The 22,879-nt window shown below is 43.7% G+C and overlaps 1 protein-coding gene across 1 annotated transcript in view; it reads left to right on the forward strand.

Annotated features, from left to right (window-relative positions):
* Nucleotides 1-22,879, forward strand: part of LPIN2 (lipin 2) — a 56,507-nt gene that overhangs the window by 14,867 nt on the left and 18,761 nt on the right. The window contains exons 2-6 of the mRNA XM_060027768.1: nucleotides 4,950-5,150; nucleotides 13,057-13,152; nucleotides 15,374-15,675; nucleotides 21,817-21,924; nucleotides 22,551-22,724. Of these exons, the coding sequence (XP_059883751.1) occupies nucleotides 4,950-5,150; nucleotides 13,057-13,152; nucleotides 15,374-15,675; nucleotides 21,817-21,924; nucleotides 22,551-22,724 (881 nt within the window). The remainder of the gene's footprint in view (nucleotides 1-4,949; nucleotides 5,151-13,056; nucleotides 13,153-15,373; nucleotides 15,676-21,816; nucleotides 21,925-22,550; nucleotides 22,725-22,879) is intronic.

Consider the following 22,879-nt stretch of genomic DNA (forward strand, 5'->3'; position numbering starts at 1 on the left):
AGTCATTTCAGCTATTTTAAGGACTAAGAACGCTTATCTCAGAATAGATGACACCCAGTTGGGTTGTACAGTAAACTCTTCGGTGTGTGGTGCTGTCCTTTAGAAGAGGGTGATGCATATGCAGTGGGATTTCTGGTGGACCTAGTAACCAGGGCTGTCTGTCTGGTATTGGGATAAGCCTCCTCATGAAAGGGGTGAGTCTCTGTCTACTGGAAGTATCCCAGAATTGAAAAGCAGTGTAGCATATGATGCTTAAGAAGATACTTGTCTTCAGCAGCTCAGGCTGCTGTAACAAAATACCACAGACTGGGTGGTTTAAACAACACGGATTTATTTCTCACAGTTTTGGAGGTGGGGAAGACCAAGATCAAGGTACTGGCCAATTCAGTTCCCAGTGAGGGCCCTCTCCCTGGCTTGCAGACAGCCGCCTTCTCACTGTGTCCCCACATGGTGAGGACCATGCTCTTGTCTCCTCATCTCTTTATTTTATTTTATTATTATTATTTTTTTGCGGTACGCGGGCCTCTCGCTGTTGTGGCCTCTCCCGTTGCGGAGCACAGGCTCCGGATGCGTAGGCTCAGCGGCCATGGCTCACGGGCCCAGCCGCTCCGCGGCATGTGGGATCTTCCCGGACCGGGGCACGAACCCATGTCCCCCACATCGGCAGGCGGACTCTCAACCACTGCGCCACCAGGGAAGCCCCTCCCCCTCTCTTTATTAAGGGCATCGATCTCCTCATGCGGCCCCACCCTCATGATCTTGTCTAAGCCTAATTACCTCCCAGACATCCCACCTCCAAATACTGTCACACGAGGGGTTAGGGCTTCAGCATAGGAATTTGGGGGGGGGGTGCACACTCAGTCCATAACAATACTTCACCTTTCCAAGCCTCAGTTTCATTATCTTAAACATATACCTGTGACCACCTATAAAGTGGTCCTGAGATGATAGTGCATGTATAAGCTTGAGAATTTGGTACATAGTGAGGTCTCAAAAAATTGTGATGATTGTTAACTACCGTATTTCAGAGATGTGATAAAAGTGTTTTTGGTATTTGTTGAAAGACAGGACTGGATAACTTTTTCCAGTTCGGAGAATCAGTAAGTGCATTTTAATATTTTCCTTTGTGCCTTTGAGCCTGGGGACAGGGATGCGGCTCTGTGGGCATCCTTCAGGCACACGTTGCTCCTTCTGTGTGTGCATGTTTACATTAGTTGCTGTCTTTGTCTTGTTTCTGAATTTTCATGTGTCTTCTGTCACTCTGTTCTTGAATTCATTTCCCCCTCTTGTTTTCCTCATCATTCACGCATCATAAAACGTGACGAATAGTTTACAATGTATATAATTTTGCTGTATTTTAAAATCTTTATTTCAAAAGCCAGTGTCTTCAGTGGGGGTGTCCCCCACATGTGAGTGGGTTACTTCATCCTCTGTCTTTTCTGCCCCTGTTCAGAGTCCCGCTTCCCTAGGTGTTGATGGGGACAGACTGGTGTCAGGGGCCTGACTCTTTTCTCACTGGGCTCTGTCGTGGCTCCTGCTGGGCTGGGCGTGTAGAAGTAAAGAGTTAGGTGCAAGATTTGGCTTAAAGAGGAAGCTGTTTACCCAGCTCTTTCCCCAGCCTGGATGGGGTGCCCCTCGTCCCCGCTGTGGAGGCACCAGGCCTCCCTTTACTTTGTTTTCCCAGCCTTCATGATATGAACAGGGTTGTTTTATATCTGCTGAGAGAAAACCAGTGATGTGACAGCCTGTGTTTTTCTACATTTAGCAACTGGCATCTACACAATAGACTTTCTTGTATAGCGGCATATCCTTTGACCATGGTAATTAAAATCATCTCGAATAGATGTAGTTACACTTAATTATGGATTCTGTCCTCTAATTGATGTAAGCTTATGACACATTTAGTTTATAAGACTGTTGTTTATGGCTGAATGTAGATGCTTAAGTTATCATTTTTCAGTTTCTTTTAAGAAAAGCCCTATATAATTTGTTAGGAATTTTTTTTTTAGATTTGTAACAAAACTCATTTTAAAATTGCTGCCATCATCAGTCAAGCATAATACAAAGATTGATTACGTGGGTGCTGTTTGCTATGACAGGCAAAAAGGGTGTTGTGAACACATGTTACTTACAGACTATAAAAATTCTGATGGACTGTTCTAGGTTGCTGAAAAATACTAAAAGAGTGAAAAGATGAACTACTTAGGACTAAATTTCATTTCACTTCTGTTTTTGGAGACATTCTTAACATATAAAAATTGTACACCGTGACCCCAAAAATAAGGAACAAAAAGATGTTTATTCCCTTTTCCTCTAAGTTAGTTGTAGTGCTCTTTTATAAAACAAAATTTAATTTTCCGCATCATTAGCCATTAGGTAAATGCAAATTAAAACCAGTATCACTGCATACCTGTCATCACGGCTATAATAAAAAATAGTGACAATGCCAAGTGCTGGCCAGGGATGCAGAGACACTGTATCTCTCAGACATTGCTGGCCGGAGTGGAGAATGGTACAGCAACTCTGGTGGCAGTGTCTTTAAAAACTAAGCATGCGATTCCCATTCAGCCCAGCAGTCACATTCCTGGGCATTTTACCCTAGTCAACTGAAAACTTATTTTCACACAAAAACCTGTACGTGAATGCTTATCGCAGTTTTCTTTGTGATAGCCAAAACATCTGAAATAGCTCAACTGTTCCTCACAAGTGAATGGTTAAACTATGGTGTATCCACACCATGAACTACTAGGCATCAATAAAGGGGAACAAACTGTTGATACATGCACCAACCTGGATGAATCTCCATAGAAATATGAGTGGGAAAAGGCAGTCCCAAAAGGCTAGATACTGTGTGATTCCATCTGTATAACCTCCTTAAAAATGGCAAAAATCTCAGAAATGAAGAACAGATTAGTGGTTGCCAGGGATTAAGGGGGGAGGGCAGACAGAAGGCAAGTAGGTGTGTGTGTGACTATAAAAGGCCAATAGGACAGGTCTTTGTGACGATGGAAATGTTCTGAATCTTAACTGAATCAGGGTTGATACCCAATTGAGCTACTGCACTAGAATTTTGCCAGATGTTACCGTTGGGGGAAACTGGGTAAAGTATACGTGGGATCTCTTTGTATTATTAGTTACAACTACATGTATGTGAATCCACAATTATCACAATACAAGGTTAATTTTTAGAATATGAGATGTAATGCGAATATTCTGATAAAACACTCCTGCACGTTTCTTTTTTATTCTCTTTTGTTGATGGTTCGTTTGACCATTCATCCCATGAATATTTAAGAAATCATTATTGCGCGCTTGATACGTGCTTAATTTGGCCTTACTATAGAGTTCAAATCAGTTACTGTAGACCTGAAATCATACCAGCTTGTAGCTGTTTTAGAATTTGCCTCATAAAGGACGCCTGCCGCTGTATCCTGCTGTTTATTGGTACGTTTTGCAGCTGGTTTACATCCTCAAAGCCAGCTCCGTCTGTAAGTGCGTTTTGGAGCCTTGGTAGCATTAGCTTTAAAATATTCCAAACGTTTTCCAGGGTAAAGTTATTGTGGCTCTGCTCCATGGCATTAAACTGATGGGCCTTGATTACTGGGTACAAGAGCAGGAAATCCGGGCGCTGCCCGTGGGTGCTGGCTCTCCTGTGAAGAGCGGTGGGTTTTTCTGCAGCAGGGGTGCTGGCAGGTCCCTGGGTTGTCCCGTGGATGGCATTCTTCTAGTTCAGCTTTGGACTTAACTGACAGCGTAGAATGTGCTCTCTGGGGACTTTTCTGAGCATGTAACTTTGAACTCCAGGTAGCTCAAAGGCTTTTGATCTGGGTTTAGAAAGACAGCCGTGCTTATGGTGAATACCCTGCAGAATAGGCTGTCGGGTCTCTGGTTGGGTGGAAGTCGGCTTCCGGATGAGCAGAGCTGTGGGGGGTCTCTGGTTCCATCTGCATCCCTCCTGTCCTCAGGAGAATGAGTTGTGCTCAGTTGTGCTTTAACACTCTGCCAGGAGAGCCAGTGTCTAATGAGAGAACTGTGGTCGTATGGATAAATTTGACAGCCCTAGGACTAAAGTGTGGCTATTTTTTCCTAACGGATGAAGAGTTGGGGGCACAGCCCCCCATCCTGTGGCCAGATGAAGCGTGTGGTGGCCCTGCGCCCCGGTCGGGTACCCTTGCCGCCTTGTTGACCCTTTCTGGAGGACCCTTTACAGTCTGGTGATCCTGATTTGAATAGTGCATTGCAGTTAAGGTCCAAGATTAAAACCCTTTTCTGTGCTTTGAACTTTGTGGGACGTGAATATATGTTCTAGTGAGTTGTGTTGAAGCACTGAAGGGATTTTCCTTCAAAGTACTGTTATAAGTTAGTTAGACCCGGCCTAGCTCACCAGTTTGTTTGTTAATCTAGCGTGTCTCTGAACCATAGTCGATTAATTCCGTAGAAAACCCATCTCTCACTTACCTTCCAACAGGAGCTGCGTGATTTCAGGTTCCTCTTGGGGGTGATGGGGTGATCTTCAGTCACTTCTCTGCTTAGCTGCTTGGTCGGAGTGGATGCACTTTCCCCAGGTCCCCAGTTGTCTTGGGCAGGAGGGCCGTGTGGCAGTCGGGGCTCTTTGGGGGTCTCTGTGGGTTCTGAACTTTGCGGGGAACGCCTAGTGGCAGCAGGCCCGATCTGCGATGCTGGAAAGGGAAAGGGGACTTCTGCATGCCCGGCTGGGCTGCCTGTCAGCAGCAAGGCGGACGGACGGTGTGGGGCTGCCGACACATGGAAGTGTGAAGCGGGCGCATCAGCCTGAGTCGCAGGGGCCCAGCGTGTGCAGGGCTAATCACAGTCTGGAGTACGGACGAGCCATGTAGTTTTAGGCCCTGCGGTCTTTTCTCTGTCGCTGTCATTAGACCCACAAACTCAGCGTTAACATCTCATCCGCTTTTTTTTCTTGTCTTTTATAGTCTCAAACCATGAATTACGTGGGGCAGCTGGCCGGGCAGGTGATTGTCACTGTGAAGGAGCTCTACAAGGGCATTAACCAGGCCACACTGTCCGGCTGCATCGATGTCGTGGTGGTGCGGCAGCAGGACGGCTCCTACCAGTGCTCGCCCTTCCACGTGCGCTTCGGGAAGCTGGGCGTCCTGCGGTCCAAAGAGAAAGTGGTGAGTGCGGGCCTCCTGTCCTCCAGGAGGATGAGACGCCGGGGGTGGGGGTGGGGCAGAGTAAACCGTTCCTGTGAGCTCTCGGGACCTCTGTGTGTGTGTTTCTGTTTTGAAAACCCATATGCTTTTGAAGACAGCGGTATGGGAAGTCCGTCTTTAGTACTGTTTTTGAAGTTGCTTCTAAATTCAAAAAGCCCTATTACAGGAAGTCTAGGGGGAAAAAGAGGTGAACATCATCTTAATAATCCTATATGTTGCAACTCAGAAAATCAAAACAGAAACTAGAATTGTAAATGGGGAAATCAGGTGTATTTAGAAAAAGTTCCTCTACCTTTTACAGCACTTTAAAATATTTAATGTAATGCCTTCAGACCAGTTGTGAATGGAATGGATAGGCATGCTCAAGAGTACCTGTGTCTAAATGAAATACATTAATGCCAAATTTGTGCGTTTATTTTGACAAAGCTGTAAAATCTTACTTGTAATCTAAAGTTTATTGTAAACACCAGGACTTTTTCCCAAATCTGACTGAAATGAAAATCCACAGGCTTTTATTTATTTCAGGGAAGATTCTTTCAGAAAGAAGGTATTTGTGTTGGGTTTTTTTTTGTTTTTTTTTACATCTTCTTTCCTTCAGGTTATGGAGCACTTGGAAAGTCTGTTAGTATACCTGATCTGATATCAATCATGTTAGAAAAAGCTGAGCTAACAGTAAACTTCGCGGGTACATAGTAGTATTTTTCTTTCTACTCCTGTCCCACAGTATCTACTTAAGCAGCATAAGGAGATGTTGTCAGGATTTTCAAGCGCAGTGAAAGAATCCACACCGTTTTGTAGCACAGAAGTATGTGTTAGAGGACCATTGTCCTAAGTTGAAAACATCTGTTTTCAGATTTCAGCTAATAACATAGCTGATCCTATTCTTTTTTTTTTTTTTTTTTTTTTTTGGCTGCGTTGGGCCTTCGGTGCTGTGCGCGCGCTTTCTCTAGTTGCAGCGAGCGGGGGCTATTCTTCGTTGCAGTGTGCAGGCTTCTCATTGCGATGGCTTCTCTTACTGCAGAGCACAGACTCTAGGTGCGCAGGCTTCAGTAGTTGTGGCGCGCAGGTTTCAGTAGTTGTGGCGCGCAGGCTCTAGAGCGCAGACTCAGTAGTTCTGGCGCACGGGCTTAGTTGCTCCACGGCATGTGGGATCTTCCCAGACCAGCGCTCGAACCTGTGTCCCCTGCATTGGCAGGCGGATTCTTAACCACCGGGCCACCAGGGAAGTCCCTGATCTTATTCTTTAAAATAGACATTTCCCTCTATTTTAATTGAACTTATGTTATTTTGAAAGTGACTGGAGAGCCATGTTTCAGGGTGGCAGGGCTTGTGTGGTCTGGCCTCTGTTCAGAGTCACTTCGGAAACCAAAAGCAGTGGTGATGTACTGAGTGAGTTGGAAACTTTCCATTGCAAAACAGTGTTCAGCCACAATTTAGCTTCTCCAGAATTTTTTCTTTCTTCTGGTAACACTAACCTGTAGTACTTTAGACCGTATCTGCTTTGGAAGCATCAGCAACAAACTGTTTATGCACTGAAACGTCCCATTAATTGTGCCAGGATCTATTTGTAAAATGGCTTACAAGCCTTCCGCACCCCGCCGCCCCTTTCCCATCTATGATCTGGGTTTTTGATCAGCAGATTGGATAAGTCTTCTGGCCTTCAAACTGGAACCCGCAGGCTGATGTATGTAAGCATTTGTGCATCTGTAAATGCGACTGGGCAGAGAAGAGCTCTCTTCTGCATGCTGTATGCTTCTAATTAAGAAAGTAGACAGTTGCTGTATGAGGCTACGCAAATCACTGTGCTCAATATCTTGTCAAACCCTTAACTTTTAGTAGAAGTCTATCCAGTGAGACCCAGGAAAAGAGAAAAGTTCTTTCCCTTGGTAGCCCAGAGACCCAGAGGATATATTTGGGAGGAAATTCGGCTATTTGAACCAAAGCGTAGCATTCCTGTGACAGTAAAACCAAAACCATGTCTGCCCTGAGACACTCTGGCAGTTTGGATGAACTGTTGGTGTTATTTTAGGTCATTCTGGATTAGGGAAAGCTGTCCATTGACTTTAAATTAAGAACCCAGTTTTCAAATATGGGGACACCTATGAAGTGGACTTGAAATCATAACCACCTTAAAACCTCTGGTTAGAAAGATGCAATATAATAATTTTCCCACTGCCATTGCTATGTTCTTGTTTGATAGAACACAGTACTCCCTGTATATTTCATAACTCAGCAGTTGAATTTCAGAAGGTAAACCTGCACTTGATATTTTTAGATACTAATTTTGTTGATTTAACACAACTGATGATTTAATTACTTATCAAAGTTAAATAACCCAGTGTATTAGGACAGTTTCCATTGTGGATGACAGAAATCCACCTCACACTAGCTTAGGCAGAAAAGGAATTAAATTGGCTTGTGGAGGTAAAGTACGCGGGTGTTTGAACGAGTCAGGGCTTTACTTAGAGCCTCTGAAGGTGTTGACAGGACCGTCTCCCCTCACCTCTCAGCTCTGCTTCCTTTTGTGTCTGTCTGTCTCATGCAAGATGGCTGCCAGTATCTTCAGGCTGACTTCCACTGACTTCCCAGAGGGAAGACAGCGTCTCCTGCCTACAGAAGGACCAGTGTTAGCCGCCCTGTCAGCCTGGGGTCCCGTGTCTCGGGAACTAGTCACCGTAGGTGGGGGTGGAATATATTGACTGGCCTGGCTTGGGCAGCAGCCCCACTGCCACTCTCTGCAGCTGCACCGGAAATAGATGGCCTGGAATAGAGGAGACTAGATCCCCAAAGGAGACCAGAGACATTCTTACCCAAAGGATGGCCTGCCAAGACGAGTGTCTGCTACAGCCAGCATTTCTCAAAATCAGTTCTGTTTCAACATCTGTCACATATGTTGAGCAAGATTAAGGCACAGTGTAGGAAGTATGACTATATGGAAATGAGTGTTTTAGAAACCAGTTTACCAGAAGTAGTAACATCAAAATGAGTGTCCTCTTTACAGTCGTCACCTCGGGAAGCATTTATTCCAGCTTGGTGCCATCTCAGAATATTTTTAGTGTTTTTCCTTTGCGACCTAAAGAACTCATGGCATACACATTCCTTTAAGTATGCTCCGTATTGGCACAATTTGATATTAGGTTTAATTTTTGGAGAGAACCAAGCTCCATTGAGAGTCAAATCAAGAGACTAAAGTAGTCGTATTAAGAAATGTATTTGATCTCTAAAAATACGGGCTATAAATATAAACCAAAGGGTTAACTTTTCTAAAATAGTTTTAAAACAGACTTTGAATTTGCATCCTAAAGAAGCGTCATTCCGTTTTCCCAGCTACATTAGATAAATGGGTAACCTGCAGAGGTGAAAATTTTGAAGGACGATATTAGTTTGAATCTTTTATTTTTTATTAAAGATAAAATAACTTTAAATATTTCATTTGTACTGTTTAACTTTAAAATTTTATATAACAGCAAGTCAACGAACATGGCTATTTAAATTATTTTATATGTCTAACTTCTAGTTGAAAAAATGTAATTAAGTCATCCTGAGAAACTTGAAATCTGGCATTACAGAGTGAATTTAGTTTTTCCCTATCTTCTTGCCTATAGTCCAGAAAAAAAAATTTTTTCATTACTTTTTCTGTTCCCACATAACTTTTTCAGTTAGAAACATTCTTCCTATGATTGTGGAAGAAGCTGCTATTATTACAGCTGCTTTAGAAACCTTAGATGATGCGAGATGCTATGTGACTTCAACGAGTTTATTATGAAGAAAAAGCTTAAACACTTATCTGAAAGCGTGTTTTTCTTCAGCCTGGGAATTTCTGGCAGTACGTTGTTTTAGAAGAGTTAGGAGTTCATGCCATACGCAACTTTTTTAGCAGTAAATGTTCCCAGTAATAGAAAGCGCTACGAAGGCTGGCTGGGATGTGAGTTAGGGTTAGTGTTTGTCCTATGGAAACTGCTTCATGCAGCCCTTTCTTTTAGAAAGTAGAAGAAAAATGAGTTTTTTGTAAAATAATCATTTTATTAACATTTCTGAAATTACATAGGGATTTTTTAGTATAGGATTTTAAACTTATTTTGTATTCAATTCTTAGTTGCCTGTTTTTCTGATTTCCTTTTATAGTGTTATCCTTTTTTTTTTACAGCTTTATTTTATAATTAACACACAATAAACTGCACATATTCAAAGGATATATTTGGTAAGTTTAAACATGTGTGTGCACCCATGAACCCATCACCACCATCAAGATACGGAGTGTTTCGTTGTCCTGTCTTCTTAGTCTCCTCCACTCCGTGACAGTTCCTCAGTCTTTGTTTTTTATGATTTTCACATTTTTTTAGCTTATGTTAATTTTAGATGTACAGACAAATTGCAAATGCAGTTTTAAAAGTTTCCATAATCCTTCACCCAACCTCTTCCCCTAATGTTCACGTTTCACAAAACCATAGTTACAATGATCAGAACCGGGAAATTAACATCAGTATAAACCATTAGGAAAAGACCTTATTACGATTTCACCAGTTTTTCCACTACTATCTTCTGTTTCGGGATCCCGTGTTGCTCTCACCCTATCTTCTCTGGCATATGACCTTGACTTCTGTCAAGGTCTTTCCATACAACCTTGACTTCTGAAGAGTACAGCACAGTTACAGTGTAGATTGTCCCCCAGTGTGAATTTGTCTGGTGTTTTCTCCTTTTGGTGAGAATAACGCCGCGCGGGGGTGTGCCCTTCCTGGTGCCTCCGCTGAGGAGCCCCGCCCTGCTGCTGTCTCCTTCCTGGTGATGTTAACTCTGATCACTTGCTGAATGGTGTCTGCGAGGTTTCTTGGCTGTGAGTTTACCTGTGGGAAGAAGCGTTGAGACTGTGCGCATACCCTGTTTCTTGTCGTGCTTCCACCATGAATTTTAGCTTTTACACGGTGGACTTTGCAGCGGCTATTGCTGTGGTGTTTCCCGAATGGTGACTTTCTATTTCCATTCTTCCTGCTCCAATTATTAATTGAAACTGTACTTTGTCAAAGAGCTTTTCTTCTCTTATCTACTTAATTATTCAGTTATTTAATTAGATCAGTATGGACTCACGGATATTAATTTTGCCCTGTGGGTTATAGTCATTATTTCTGTAGTTGCTGAGATTGTCCCAGATTTGGCTGTTGGATGCCCCCTCCAGTTGAGTCCTTTCGAAACGCTCCCATCATGTTTTGAGCACTTCCTTACTCTCTGGCACCATAAGATACTCCAGGAGACTCTACTTTCCCTGCCTCGGCCCCAGAATTATTTTTATTTCTCCAAGGAGCCTTGGTTCCTGTTACTGGAGAACAGTATCTGGAAACAAAGACGTGGTCACTGGATGTGCTCATTAGCCTGAGGTATAATCGCTTGTAGGCCCTCTCAGCCCCCAGAGCTAGAAAGTCCATGTATGTATATACATACACGTGCCCACACCTGCGTCTGCGTCCGTCTGAAAATCGGGAGTTCACAGTGATTCCTCCCTCTCCAGCCGATCGCCACAGGGTTCTTCCTCGTCTCCATATTTGTAGCTTCTTTCTCTGACGGTGAGAAACATGCTTCTCATTATCTACAGTATATTCACGTATTTGTTCAGTACTAGAATACACATAAAGTAGTTTCAGAATTGCTGACCCATGTCTGTGATTAAAAAAAAATTACTAACTACAGTACAATATTTGTTTATAGTTCTTTTTGTCTTCGGACTTAGAATTCTGTAGTCAACATACCGTTTTTCACAGTTACTTAGTTTTCTTCTTCTTCCCTTCAGTGTGGTTATGTTATTCATACGTAGAATTTTCAAAACAAGCCTTGACAGCATATGTCAACTAATATTTTTTAATATGATGTTACTTATTCCGTGGCTCCTGGGAAGATGGAGCTGCCTTCCATGACTGGACGTGAACCAGGGCTCAGTCTCTGGTCAGAAGCGGTCCGTTGGTCTTCCTTGGGACACACCCAGCAGACTCTACAGTTGTTCGCACCACGAGGGCCATGCAGAGCTAAGGACACTGAGGTTATGGACTGTTCTACTTCTGTCTATATTATGCCTTTGTGTGTTCATCTTTGTATCCCCTGAACAGTCTAAAACCAGAGTTTACAAGTTATCCGTAAGAGTTTTGAAAGTTGGTATTTATTTTTGTAAAATATTTAAGAGTATTTATTCACAGCTTACAGATAAGCAGTTACATTATTTTTAAGTGATATGGTAGTACCTGATATATATATGTGTATGTGTATATATATATGTATATATGTGTGTGTGTGTGTGTATATAAAAACAAACATTCCTCACTTTGCATGGTAGTACAGACCATAAAAAGGGGCAAGCTGAAACCCTGCAAAAGGACGCTTAGTTGATGAGGGAAATTAGGATTCTTCCACGACCTCTGTAAGCTTTGGTCAAAACTTTTAAAAACTCCTACTCTTAGTTATAAATATATAAGAAAATGAAAAATAGTAAAATGGTGTTTTGTGCACTGCAATTTAAAACATTAGAAACAATGAGAACTAAATTTCTTTGTGAAAAACTCGTCAGGAGTAGTTTGAACAGGGCTTACCTTCTTGATGTAACACGCTATGGAACAAGCATCTTTTCTTTGTCTTGGTAAATTGTCCTACTCCTTTCTAAGTCTGCATCAGCTTCTAGCTTTTCATCCTTTGAAATTCCCATGTCATGAAGTATCTCTGGGAGTTGCTTCGACCTGCAGGTTTCTGCCTGTGTCCCTTCCTGTGGGTCTTCATCCTTTTGTCTCAGCCATGTTCCTCCTTTCTGGTAGAAACTCACCTCCAGGTTCCTCTGGCAGCTCATCCTGAGTCTCCTGTTCGCAAGGTCGGCTCTTTCTTCTGTAACTGCTGATGTTGAGTTTGATTTTACTTCCAGCACTAGTACTGTTTGTTTGTTTACTGCTCTCTGATCTCGGCCAGTTGCCTCTTTCAATGATCCATTGTATAAAATGTCAACTGGCTTTATCACTGGGAGACCAGGAGGCAACACAACCACATGCTCTGCCGCCTGTGTCTGAGCTGAGTAACAGATGTGCTGGGACTGGTCACCGACAGACTTTGAAAAAGTGACGTGATGAGTTACTGATCGTGATGGGCATCTCTTATGTACGTGCAGTCGCTCTTCTGTATCCATGGGTTCTGCATCCAAGGATTCACCCAACCTCGGATCAAAAATATGTGGAAAAAAATTTTTCCAGGAAATTCCCAAAGCAAAACTTGAATTTGCTGCATGCTGGCAAGTATTTACATAACATTTATGTTGTATTAGGTATTATAAGTAATCTAGAGATGATCTAAAGTACACAGGAGGATGTGTGGAGGTTATATGCAAATGCTACACCCTTTTATATGTAAGGGACTTGGGCATGAGTGGATTTGAGTATCTGAGGAGGATCCTGGAGCCAACCCCCTGCGGACACCGCAGGACGGCTGTGGGGACCTGTGGATGGAAGAGCTGGTGGTGAAACATGTGCCACTCCTGCAGTTCCTCAGTCAGCATACTGTGGTAACTGAGATTTCTGCTGATCTGAGCCTCGCACGGTGAGGCCTGGCTGTGCTGTAACCTCCAGAGGGGCTCAAGTGTGTGTTGACGATGACATTTCCCCCATTTTATGACGTTTGAGAAATTAAATATATTTTTAAAATTTGTCATGAAAGTAGGTGATGGAACGTTTACTTTCAGTCTGGTGGTGTAGGGGTGGGACGTGGGGCAGGAGGTGGGGTCTCTCTGGGGCCGTCACCCTGGGAGCCTCAGTACTACGTTTGGCCTGAGAGCCCAGAATCTAGGCTTAGTTGAGCCTGAATGACAGACTCTTGACGCCAAGTCACACTTTGTTTCTCCTCGTAGATCGACATAGAAATCAATGGCGATGCAGTGGATCTTCACATGAAATTGGGTGACAACGGGGAGGCTTTCTTTGTGGAGGAGACCGAAGAGGAGTATGTAAGTCCTGGTGGGTCACATCCACTTCACACATTGTGTCAGGCCCACGGTGCACATCCCAGAGCAGAACGTTTAGCTTTCATGGTGAGCTGTGTGGACGATTGTTGCTGGTTAGACAAGCTTTAGTTTTAGGTTGAAGAACTCGGCTGTCAGAAAGGAGCTGGAGGGGCAGGAAGTTTCCCCGCACGAGTTCCAGGCTGCAGGGTGTGCTGAAGGCCTTGGCACTTACCCCTCTTGTGAGCTTCCAGTGACTTGATTAAGTGGTGTCTGTACAGTTTACACCTTGGCCTGAATACACTCAGTTCCACCTGAATAATCACGGCGTATCTCTTCAGGCCGTGTCTGCGTGTGTACACGTGTGACCTTTAAATTTGGGAAACATGTTTTGCCGTTTTCGCTGGGGACATTACATCCCAAACCTTGAAGAGTCAGGTGCATTAGTTTATTAAAGTCTCAAGAGATTTAAATTAATTGGCCTCTGCCCTTTATGAATGATTATTGCACGTTTGGCCTCTTTCAGCAAGAGAGCACGATTTGCCCCCTCACGTATCCACTGATGTGAATGTTCCTGAGCTGTTCTTGATTGATTTAAAGTGGATCTTTATAAAACTTCTTACAAGGGGACTTCCCTGGGGGCGCAGTGGTTGAGAATCCGCCTGCCAGTGCAGGGGACACGGGTTCGATCCCTGTTCCGGGAAGGTCCCACATGCCGCGGAGCAACTGAGCCCGTGCGCCACAACTACCGAGCCTGCGCTCTAGAGCCCACGAGCCACAACTACTGAGCCTGCGTGCTGCAACTACTGAAGCCCGCGTGCCTAGAGACCGTGCTCCTCAACAAGAGAAGCTGCCGCATTGAGGAAGCCCGCGCACCGCAACTAGAGAAAGCCCACGTGCAGCGACAAAGACCCAACGCAGCCAAAACTAAATAATTTTTTTTTTAAAGTAAAAAAAAAAAGCAACTTCTTAGAAGGCATTGTTAATCTTTGATCATAAAGAATAAAATCTCAGCAAAAACAATAAGCTTCAAGTTGTTAAGGGCATGGACGGAGCTACTTTTTTGGTTTTGAAGATGAACTGCCAGTTTGATGTCATAAATTCACAAAGAAAAGATAAACAATAGCAGAATGAGATTGTTTACCAGTTTTTACTTTAGCCTGGAAGCCAGCTGCGTCAGTACTGTTCTGTAAACAGCAAAGAAACAGTGTTTATGAAGGGGAACCTACCAGACCAATATTCTTCCTAGTATCTTAATTACTTGTTTTTATATTACGTTATTTGCATTTACTTGGCCTAGAGAAAAATTTCCCTCATCAGAGACAGAGGCAAAAGGCAGAATGAAACAGTAAGCGAGTTATCATAAGAGTAAAACACTTTTGATGTAACCTGTCGCACTGGTTAGGCTCCGAATAAATCAGCAGATGCGGTCAGTGAGAGGACTAGGTTCCTGAGGGTCTGTTGCCTGCTTCTCACATCAGTTCTCATGATTCCGTTTAAAACTATGCTTAGCAAGGTCAACCTGGAGAGTGTCAGCTTTCCAGCCTTTTTTTCCCTATTCCATGTATGACCAAGTTGACCAGATTTTCTTTAGTATAATGTGCTTTTCTTTACAAATTAAAAAATTGAATTCATTCAACAACCCTGGAATTACTGCCCTCTGCTACAGAGTATGAAGAAAAGTCCCTCTCTCCAGGGGTCACAGTTTAAAGGGGGATAAACATTACCCGAACCCACCTGACTTCCAGTTACTGACCTTTTGTTTCTCTCACTGTCGTCATTTAACTGTATGTCGTCAGCATCCCTGCCAAGTCAGAGCTCTGGGTGGAACTTTGTCCTTTAACTAGCCGCACGGTAGTCCCTCGTGTGGGTGTACCACAACGCCGTTCCCTGAACCGTGCTCGCGCTGATGGACATCGAGCTCATCCACCCCTGCAGCACATGCATTGGCTGAGCTTCCGCGTGCTCCGTGCTGACTCGGCACGTCGATTCCTCCACTGTGCTCAGCGACGTGGACCCGCATGAGCTGACGCTAAGCCCTGCAGGGGGGTGGAGACCTATCTAGGTAGGGTGGGCAGTGCCTGAGCTCAGTGTGACACATTCTTACCTTTGGGGACTGGGTAGGTATTCTTTCTGCCGCTGTGAAATTTAGATCCACCAAAAATGGTGGTGGTTTTGATGTACTGTTGGTCACTGACAACTTTTCTTTCTCCGTCTTCTCTTGAAGGAAGAGCTTCCTGCTTACCTCGCCACCTCACCCATCCCTACTGAAGATCAGTTCTTTACAGATATTGACCCCCCTTTGGTGAAACCAGGTGGAAGTGAAAGACCATCACAGAGTTCAGACGTCTCCCACGTTCTGGAAACAGAGACAGTTTTCACCCCCAGTTCTGTGAAAAAGAAAAAACGAAGGAGGAAGAAATGCAAACAGGACAGTAAGAAGGAGGAGCAGGCCACTTCCCCTGCTGCAGAAGACGCCGTGGGTGTGGGGCTGAGCTCGGACGATGACGAGGCGGCCCAGTCGGCAAGGTAGGCTGGGGGTGGGGGTGGGGGTCTCCTTGCGCATGTGCTGTGGGCGGAGCTCGGCTGCAGCCGGTGCTGGTGCTTCTTCCCTGGGTCTGCAGTCTGAGGTTTGGACTTGTTTTTCCCCTGTTGGCAGTTTATCACGGAATAAGTGGGAGAGGCATTTTCTTTTTTCCTTTCTGCAACTGTACAAAATGTGCTGTCAGACACCTTGCCGTGGCACTAAAATATCGCTTGAAGCCGACTGGCATTGTGTCTCATTTTACCCAGTAAGTTTCCAAAAGCCAAGGAAATCATACGTCACATAGAAGATCTGAACCTAGTGCCTGGCGGGCAGATGGGACGCCGGGGGTGTTTCCCTACCCTGCTGTTGGTGCTCTGTCTGTCTGTCCCTGAGTTCAAGGTGGTGGTTTTGAGTTTATCATCAACATCCTAGTAAGCTGAGGGGGAAGGAGGGTTTTGTTTTTGTTTTGAAGTGAGAAATCTTGATCACTGTTATTTACCAGCTCAGTAGAAGAACTCAAAATAGATGACAGTTTTCAAGTCAGTGCTGTCTGGGGTTTAAAACGTAACAGTTTGGGGTAACCTATGTACTTTTTCATTCAGTACTCGACTTTCTTAAGACTCTCTTCCCCCGTTCCGCTGGGTGGCGGCCCCGGCGCTGGACGGACCATGGGTGTGGCAGCATGGTGGTTCTTTCCCTTGGTGACTGCTGGACAAGTGATCCTGAATGTCCACACCCTGATTGAATTGGGGTGCAGGGAGGGTGGCCTTATGAGGTCGACACTGTCACTGTATGCTCGCACCTCGGCTGCTGGAAGGAGAGATCGTGCCCCCCTTGCTGGGAAGGTTACTGCTGTTCAGGTTCTCTTCATCATGGAGAAGAGGGGAGGTAACCAAATGTATACCAAGCATACACTCTACCTTGACGTCTAGTGTTTTATTTACCAAGCTTTTATTTTAAATAGTCAAGTCAAGAGAAAAACTTACTAATATGTTGTTGTTATAATTATGCTGTTAGTGAATAAGGTAGTAGAATAATCCCTTTTTGGCAAAACTGTTAACTTGTTTTCTAAAATTTTAAAATCTGGATTGTAAATCCCAGAACAGATTCCTACATTTAATAATAATCTTTCATACGTGAAATTCTTTCCTACTCATCAGCTGTCACATGGTGATTCACTCCCCCCCGCAATGAACGTATGAGACCTGGGTTTCTGTTCTGATCGAAGGCAGAATTCTTGTTAGAACCAGACAACAGGAGGCCATAGTGGGACAGTACTTTAGACTCTGCAGAGCAGTGTAAACCATTTGTACATACAAAACTTTAGTCTGCAATAACAAATTTGTGTGCCTTTTTTTTTTCAGAATCAAAACACTAGGTGGGAAGAGCTTAATTTTAAAAGTTCTGAACTCTACTTTTATATCACTGATTCCCAAAAGAATTTTAAGCTAATAAAGAAAAGTTCCACAGTTTCTTTTTTTTTAATATATGTTTTTTTCTTATTCATTCATTTATGGCCTCATTGGGTCTTTGTTGCCACGCTCGGGCTTTCTCCAGTTGGAGGCGAGCAGGGGCTACTCTTCGTTGTGGTGCGCAAGCTTCTCATTGTGGTGGCTTCTCGTTGCAGAGCACGGGCTGTAGACGCGCGGGCTTCAGTAGTTGTGGCTCGCAGGCTCTAGAGCACAGGTTCAGCAGCCGTGGCGCGTGGGCTTAGTTGCTCCGCAGCATGTGGGAGCCTCACGGACCAGGGCTCGAACCCGTGTCCCCTGCATTGGCAGGCAGATTCTTAACCACTGCGCCACCAGGGAAGTCCCACAATTTCTTAAAAAGGCACTCTTCCCATCCTTTTCTTCCTGCTTTCAATTTTTTAAGGGTTCTTTCTCCTTTGCTTCCGAGGAATACAAACTAAGAGACCCTTTCAGATCTTCCATTCCTTGATTTCAGTGCTATTAAGAAGAGTGTAGGGACTCCCCTGGCGGTCCAGTGGTTAGGACTCCGCGCGTCCACTGCAGGGGGCAGGGTTGGGTCCCTGGTCGGGGAACTGAGACCCCACATGCTGTGGGGCACTACCCCCCCAAAAGAAAACAGAACAAAACGGTGAACTACAAGGAGAATGTAAACAGTTCCTTTAAAAGTTTTGGCTTATTTATAATGTGTAGGTAGGCAGGAAACATGTTCTTTTGAGAAAAACTTGAAATACACGCACCTGGAAATTTTATTTGGGATAGCACTGTAATACTCCCTTAGGCACCTTAATTCCTGAAAATATTTTTGCTAACTAAAACTTCCAGGATCTACCAGAAAAGACGCTGAAGTAACGTTTTGCCTCTATAAAGGGCTGTTGACACGTGTCCTTTGTTATATATAATAGAGCAACGTTTAGAACTCCTAAACAACCCGCAGCTTCAATTTAGGAAGGTGAAACATTTCTAAAACATGCAGAGTCACGTGCTAAGTGCACAAGTCATTGTTCTAAAGGAATTTTGTAAGTGAATGCACTGCAGAAGTATTAGTGCATGCCTTCCTTTTCCAGATTGTACGAAAGGCTCTATCAACCCAATCTGTAGGAGTGCTGGTCTGGTCCGCAGCGACAAATGCAAGACAAAATGTAATGGTCGTGCAGGTGTCGGCCTGAAATTCACGCTGAGCTGATAAGGGAGAGGACGGGGCCGTTACACGTCCGATTGTGGTCACTCTGGCCTTCGTTTCTTAGTCTGTGAAATCCGAGGACTGAACTGCCTGGCTTGCCAGACCCCTTCCCGCTCAGCATCCAGATTCTAAAATCGGAAATTTGGAGGAAGATATTCAGGGTCAAAAGTATTAACAGCATGTTAAAGAGCACATTAAAGAATCTGAGAGAAAAAGATTAGGAAATCAACTGCTTTTGCAGTTACGAGATCCACAGATTATGGGGATTTGGGGAATTTGTAGCTTTTAAATACCTTCCCCTCCTCAGCCCCTACTGGGTAGGAAAGAAATTTTGTTTTCAGAGAAGTTACCTAAACTTGATAAATAACATTCTATTTAAACTCCTTACTTTTCAAGAATGTCATTGATAATAGAATTAAGGTTAATTTAGGCTCCTTGAAGGAGGCAGCAGAAAGATGAAATTACTCTTGGAAGCAGGTTGGTGTTGTGTAGCCAGAGGAAACCCCTTTGTGGGAGCTGGAAAGGTCTAACCCGCACAGGGCTTTGTGGGAGCTGTGCCTGATGGGTCTCCCCTCCTGAAGGTGGGCTTCGGGCTTGAGTATAGCGTGGAAGCCTTGTCCGTCATTCCAGAGGACGGGTGGATGGATGTACAAGTGTATATGTATTAAAAACAGTGCACCTGGGCACTTGTAGCCTCTGGGAAGGAGGAGACTTTTCACGTGGGATGATGCTATATCACGGTCTTGAGTGCAAACATTTAAAACACTCAGCCGCTGGAAATGCGGTCACCGCAATGGAGGGGTACAACTATGCCGTCAGAAAGGAATCTCTACTTCTAATCCACCAGAGCGGACACACTTGGAGAGTTAGATCTGGGGGCCGAGTGGCAGGGGCCTGGGACCGCGTGTTCCCCTCCTCATCGTTCTGATCCAGGAGACACGTTGCCCAGCTCTCTTCTGCCCTGTTGTGAGGTATCTTTTGTGGGAAGAGTCCTGTATCCTAAAGCAAACTTGGATCATTAGTCACAGTGAGATCGATTGATCGGACACTGAGGGTGAGGGTCAGCCCTGTGCTGTGTTGACGGTGGTGAACTTTGGTCGGGGTAGTTAGCAGCCCGCTTTATCTCTTACGTACTTGCCGCCAGCTATGTAGACTAAAACTTATCTAGTCCTTCTGATTTATCCCACGTAAATAATTCAGGCTCCGGATTTTGACTTTGTCTTGGTTTTTGTCCCCGTTCTTTAAAAACTGAGGTATAACTTACATACAATAATATTCATGGATCTAAGTGTTCAGTTCAGTGAATTTTGATAGTTGTATACATCATGTAATTTCTGGCTTTTGAATAATCGTTTTAAAAAGTGAAGCTGAGCTTGGAGTCGTGGTGCTGGGGCGTCTGTGAAGGCTGAAGTGCTCTAGACACACTTCTCACGAACTTCAGCTGAACCTCCGCCAACCACCCTGACCCAGCCTTAGACCATCTGCTCGGCCACGGATCCTCTGCTGTTCACCGTTAATGCAGCTATTTGTCCTGTGTTTCAACGTAAATAGAGTCAGTGTTCATACTATTTCTCCACGTTCTAATCTATACTCTCCCTTATTACATCCTCGCGTCACATACTTAAAGTGACCCCGTCGTGCTTGGCCTCGCTGGCTGCCTGTCCTCAGCCACGTGTGCCGTTTTGAACGTGCTTGGCAGGTTTTCAGTGAATCACAGGACTGAAAGGAACCTCAGCATCAGCAGCCTTTTCTATCACTCTGATGGGTCTAAGCTAATGGGCTCTATTTTTGTCCAGATCCGCCCAGAGAAGACCATGTCCTGCCTTCCTAGGCTTGTAAATTCTTAAATGGTGCCTGGTCTCTCTCTCTCTCTCTTTTTCAATATTTTATTAAATCCAGTTTGCTTTGCTGTATTCTTCTTGGCTTACCTTATATACTGTGGTGAAATACGTTCCCAAAACAAAATATGTGTAATAAAATATTTTTTACGGCATTTACGTTGCTCTTTTCAAACCACTTTCAAATGTATGAATAGTAGTGGGCCAAGCTGTACTATCCTTTCAGATTTGGCAAATAAGGACTGTTCGTAGCATCCAGTTTTCCCTTTTTGCTTCTATACCATTTGAATTTTCTCTTTTAAGATATGGAATATTTTTACCTGGATTTCAGCCTTTTTCAAGTATATGTATCTTTCCCCTTGAATGAGGCGGTATGCCAGAGCTTAATCTGAGAGAGCCTTCTGAGAGAAAGAAGATTAGGGTTAGGTAGACCTTAAATTAGGAAATGCAGCTACTTGGAAAAATAGTTACGTCTCAGAGTTCGTGGTAAATCAGAGCATGTTAAATTAAGGTGTAAAGAGAGGAAAGAGATAATACAAATTAATAAAATGGTTTCTATCCCTATTTTTAGTCTAGCAGATTAAGCGATAGACCGTCTCATCATTTCACATCTTATATCTGTCCTGGTAGAACATTGAATTTTCTGTAAGAAGCTCTTAAATTTGCTTTATATAGTGTTTTACACTTTTCAGAGTTTTTTTCCTACTTTTCTGTATACTTTTTTCAGGGCTTTCACCACGACACACCACATAAATCTCACATCGACTCTTATCAAATGGGACAAGAGAAAAATTTCCAACTTAAAGATGAAAAACTGGGGCCCACAGTGCTTCTGAGGGGTGTTTTCAAGGTTATATGGCAAGGTAGTTATATTAATTTTGCAAATTCAAGAAAAACAAAGGGTAAATTAATTAAAACCTTACTAGCATTAGTTAAGTCTCCTACAGATCCAAGGTCTGTGAATGAATTTTGAAAGCATTTATCATGCTTTGGTGTCATCTTCCTCGCATCCCTACATCACGTAGATTCTAAGAGAAAGTTCTCAAGTAATGCTTGGGCCCAACCAAGAAGAAAATAAGTTCTGGGTTTTTAAGAGTCTTTCGGGTAGTTTTGAGCCATAGCTCTTGTCTTCAGTTGTTTGCTTGCTTACATTTTCTGTAATGTGCAGGAGAGTGTAGTGGAAAAGAGCAAGGGCTGCTTGTTGGGAATCCAACTACCTGGGAGCTTTTTTACTTTGGGCCAATTACTAAACTCCCGTAGATCCTTGATTACCTAATACCTAAAATAAGACTTTACTACTTCAGATTTGTAAGAATTGGACGCAATATATGTAAAGCCTTAGTTTTCTTCTGGTAGGCTGTGAATCAGACACCCCTAACAGATGTAAAAAGGAGTTTTTAACCCCACCTTCTTTTCTGTTCCTCCTGTTTATCCCATGTTTAAATGGTGATTGCAGTGGTGTCCGGTGTGTAGCAACAGTGAACCCTCTTCTCCTTCATATTTTCCTTTTAAGAGAGTTAGTTATTAATCATTTGACTTTCTTCATTTGTATAACTTAGAACAGTGTGTCAGTGAGAATTGGGGGATATTTTAAAGCTGACATAGATGTCATTGTTTTGTCTCTGTCCCCACCCCCACCCCCCCACCCCTTCACAGAGGATCTTCAAATGCTTCCTTAAAGGAGGACGAGTACAAGGAGCCTCTGCTTTTCCATTCTGGAGACCACTACCCCTTATCTGATGGGGACTGGTCCCCCTTAGACACGTAAGTGTTCTTGAAATTTCTCCATTTCTTAAAGGAAGGATATACTGATAGCTTTTCTGTTATTCGACTTGATGATATTTCCACATCTCTCACACAGAAGAGGAACTGAATGTGTGCTTTTAACATAAATATAGACCTTTCCCCTCAATAATTATTTTGTTCCTAAACTTGATCTGACTTATTCTCAGAGTTGGCCAGTGTAGACCTGTATCATCAGCATAGAATTTGACCCTCTACAATTCTTTTTCGTGTCAACTACTAACTGTAACTGTGGTTAATACTGTGAAGAAACGTGCAGTCACACTTTGTGTTCAAATCCAGTTTCTCTCTGTATTATGTTAACCCATCTTGCCATGCATTTTCTCTGCTATAAATTACCTTTCTCATTGATTTCTTGTGAGAATCAAGTGGGATAATACATATTATTGAGGACCCGGGAAGTCCACAATAAATGCTAGTTGGCATTGTTTTTATTATTATTAAAGAGCTCAAGTGGAAAGGTAGCCTTTATATCTGCGGGTGAAATTGATATATTCAAACTTATATTTCTTTTCATCTCTTGAGCTTGGCAAGAATGAGGTTCCTGACTTGTTAAGTTACCACATTTCTTTGTCCTGTGTTCGCAGCCCCTACACCCCGGCGGTGTGTCCTAAGAGCGACTCAGAGCTGGAGGTGAAACCCACCGGGAGCCTGCTCAGATCCGAGTCCCACATGGAGTGGACGTGGGGAGGGTTCCCGGAGTCCACCAAGGTAGAGGGTTCGCCGGCCTGCGGAGTTGAGGATGAGGTCACAGGAACATAAGTGGTGGTGGTGCCCTCGTGTGGTCGCATAAGCGAAGCCGAGTTAACATCTCTGATAACGTTTGTGCTATATTTATAGCGGAAGGAATCCAACATTATTTTGTGTGTTCCTATTTCATAAATAATGTTGATTGTTAACATTTTAATCAGGAAAA

The sequence above is a fragment of the Delphinus delphis genome, chromosome 13 (genome assembly GCF_949987515.2).
Source record: "Delphinus delphis chromosome 13, mDelDel1.2, whole genome shotgun sequence".
Classification (NCBI taxonomy): domain Eukaryota; kingdom Metazoa; phylum Chordata; class Mammalia; order Artiodactyla; family Delphinidae; genus Delphinus; species Delphinus delphis.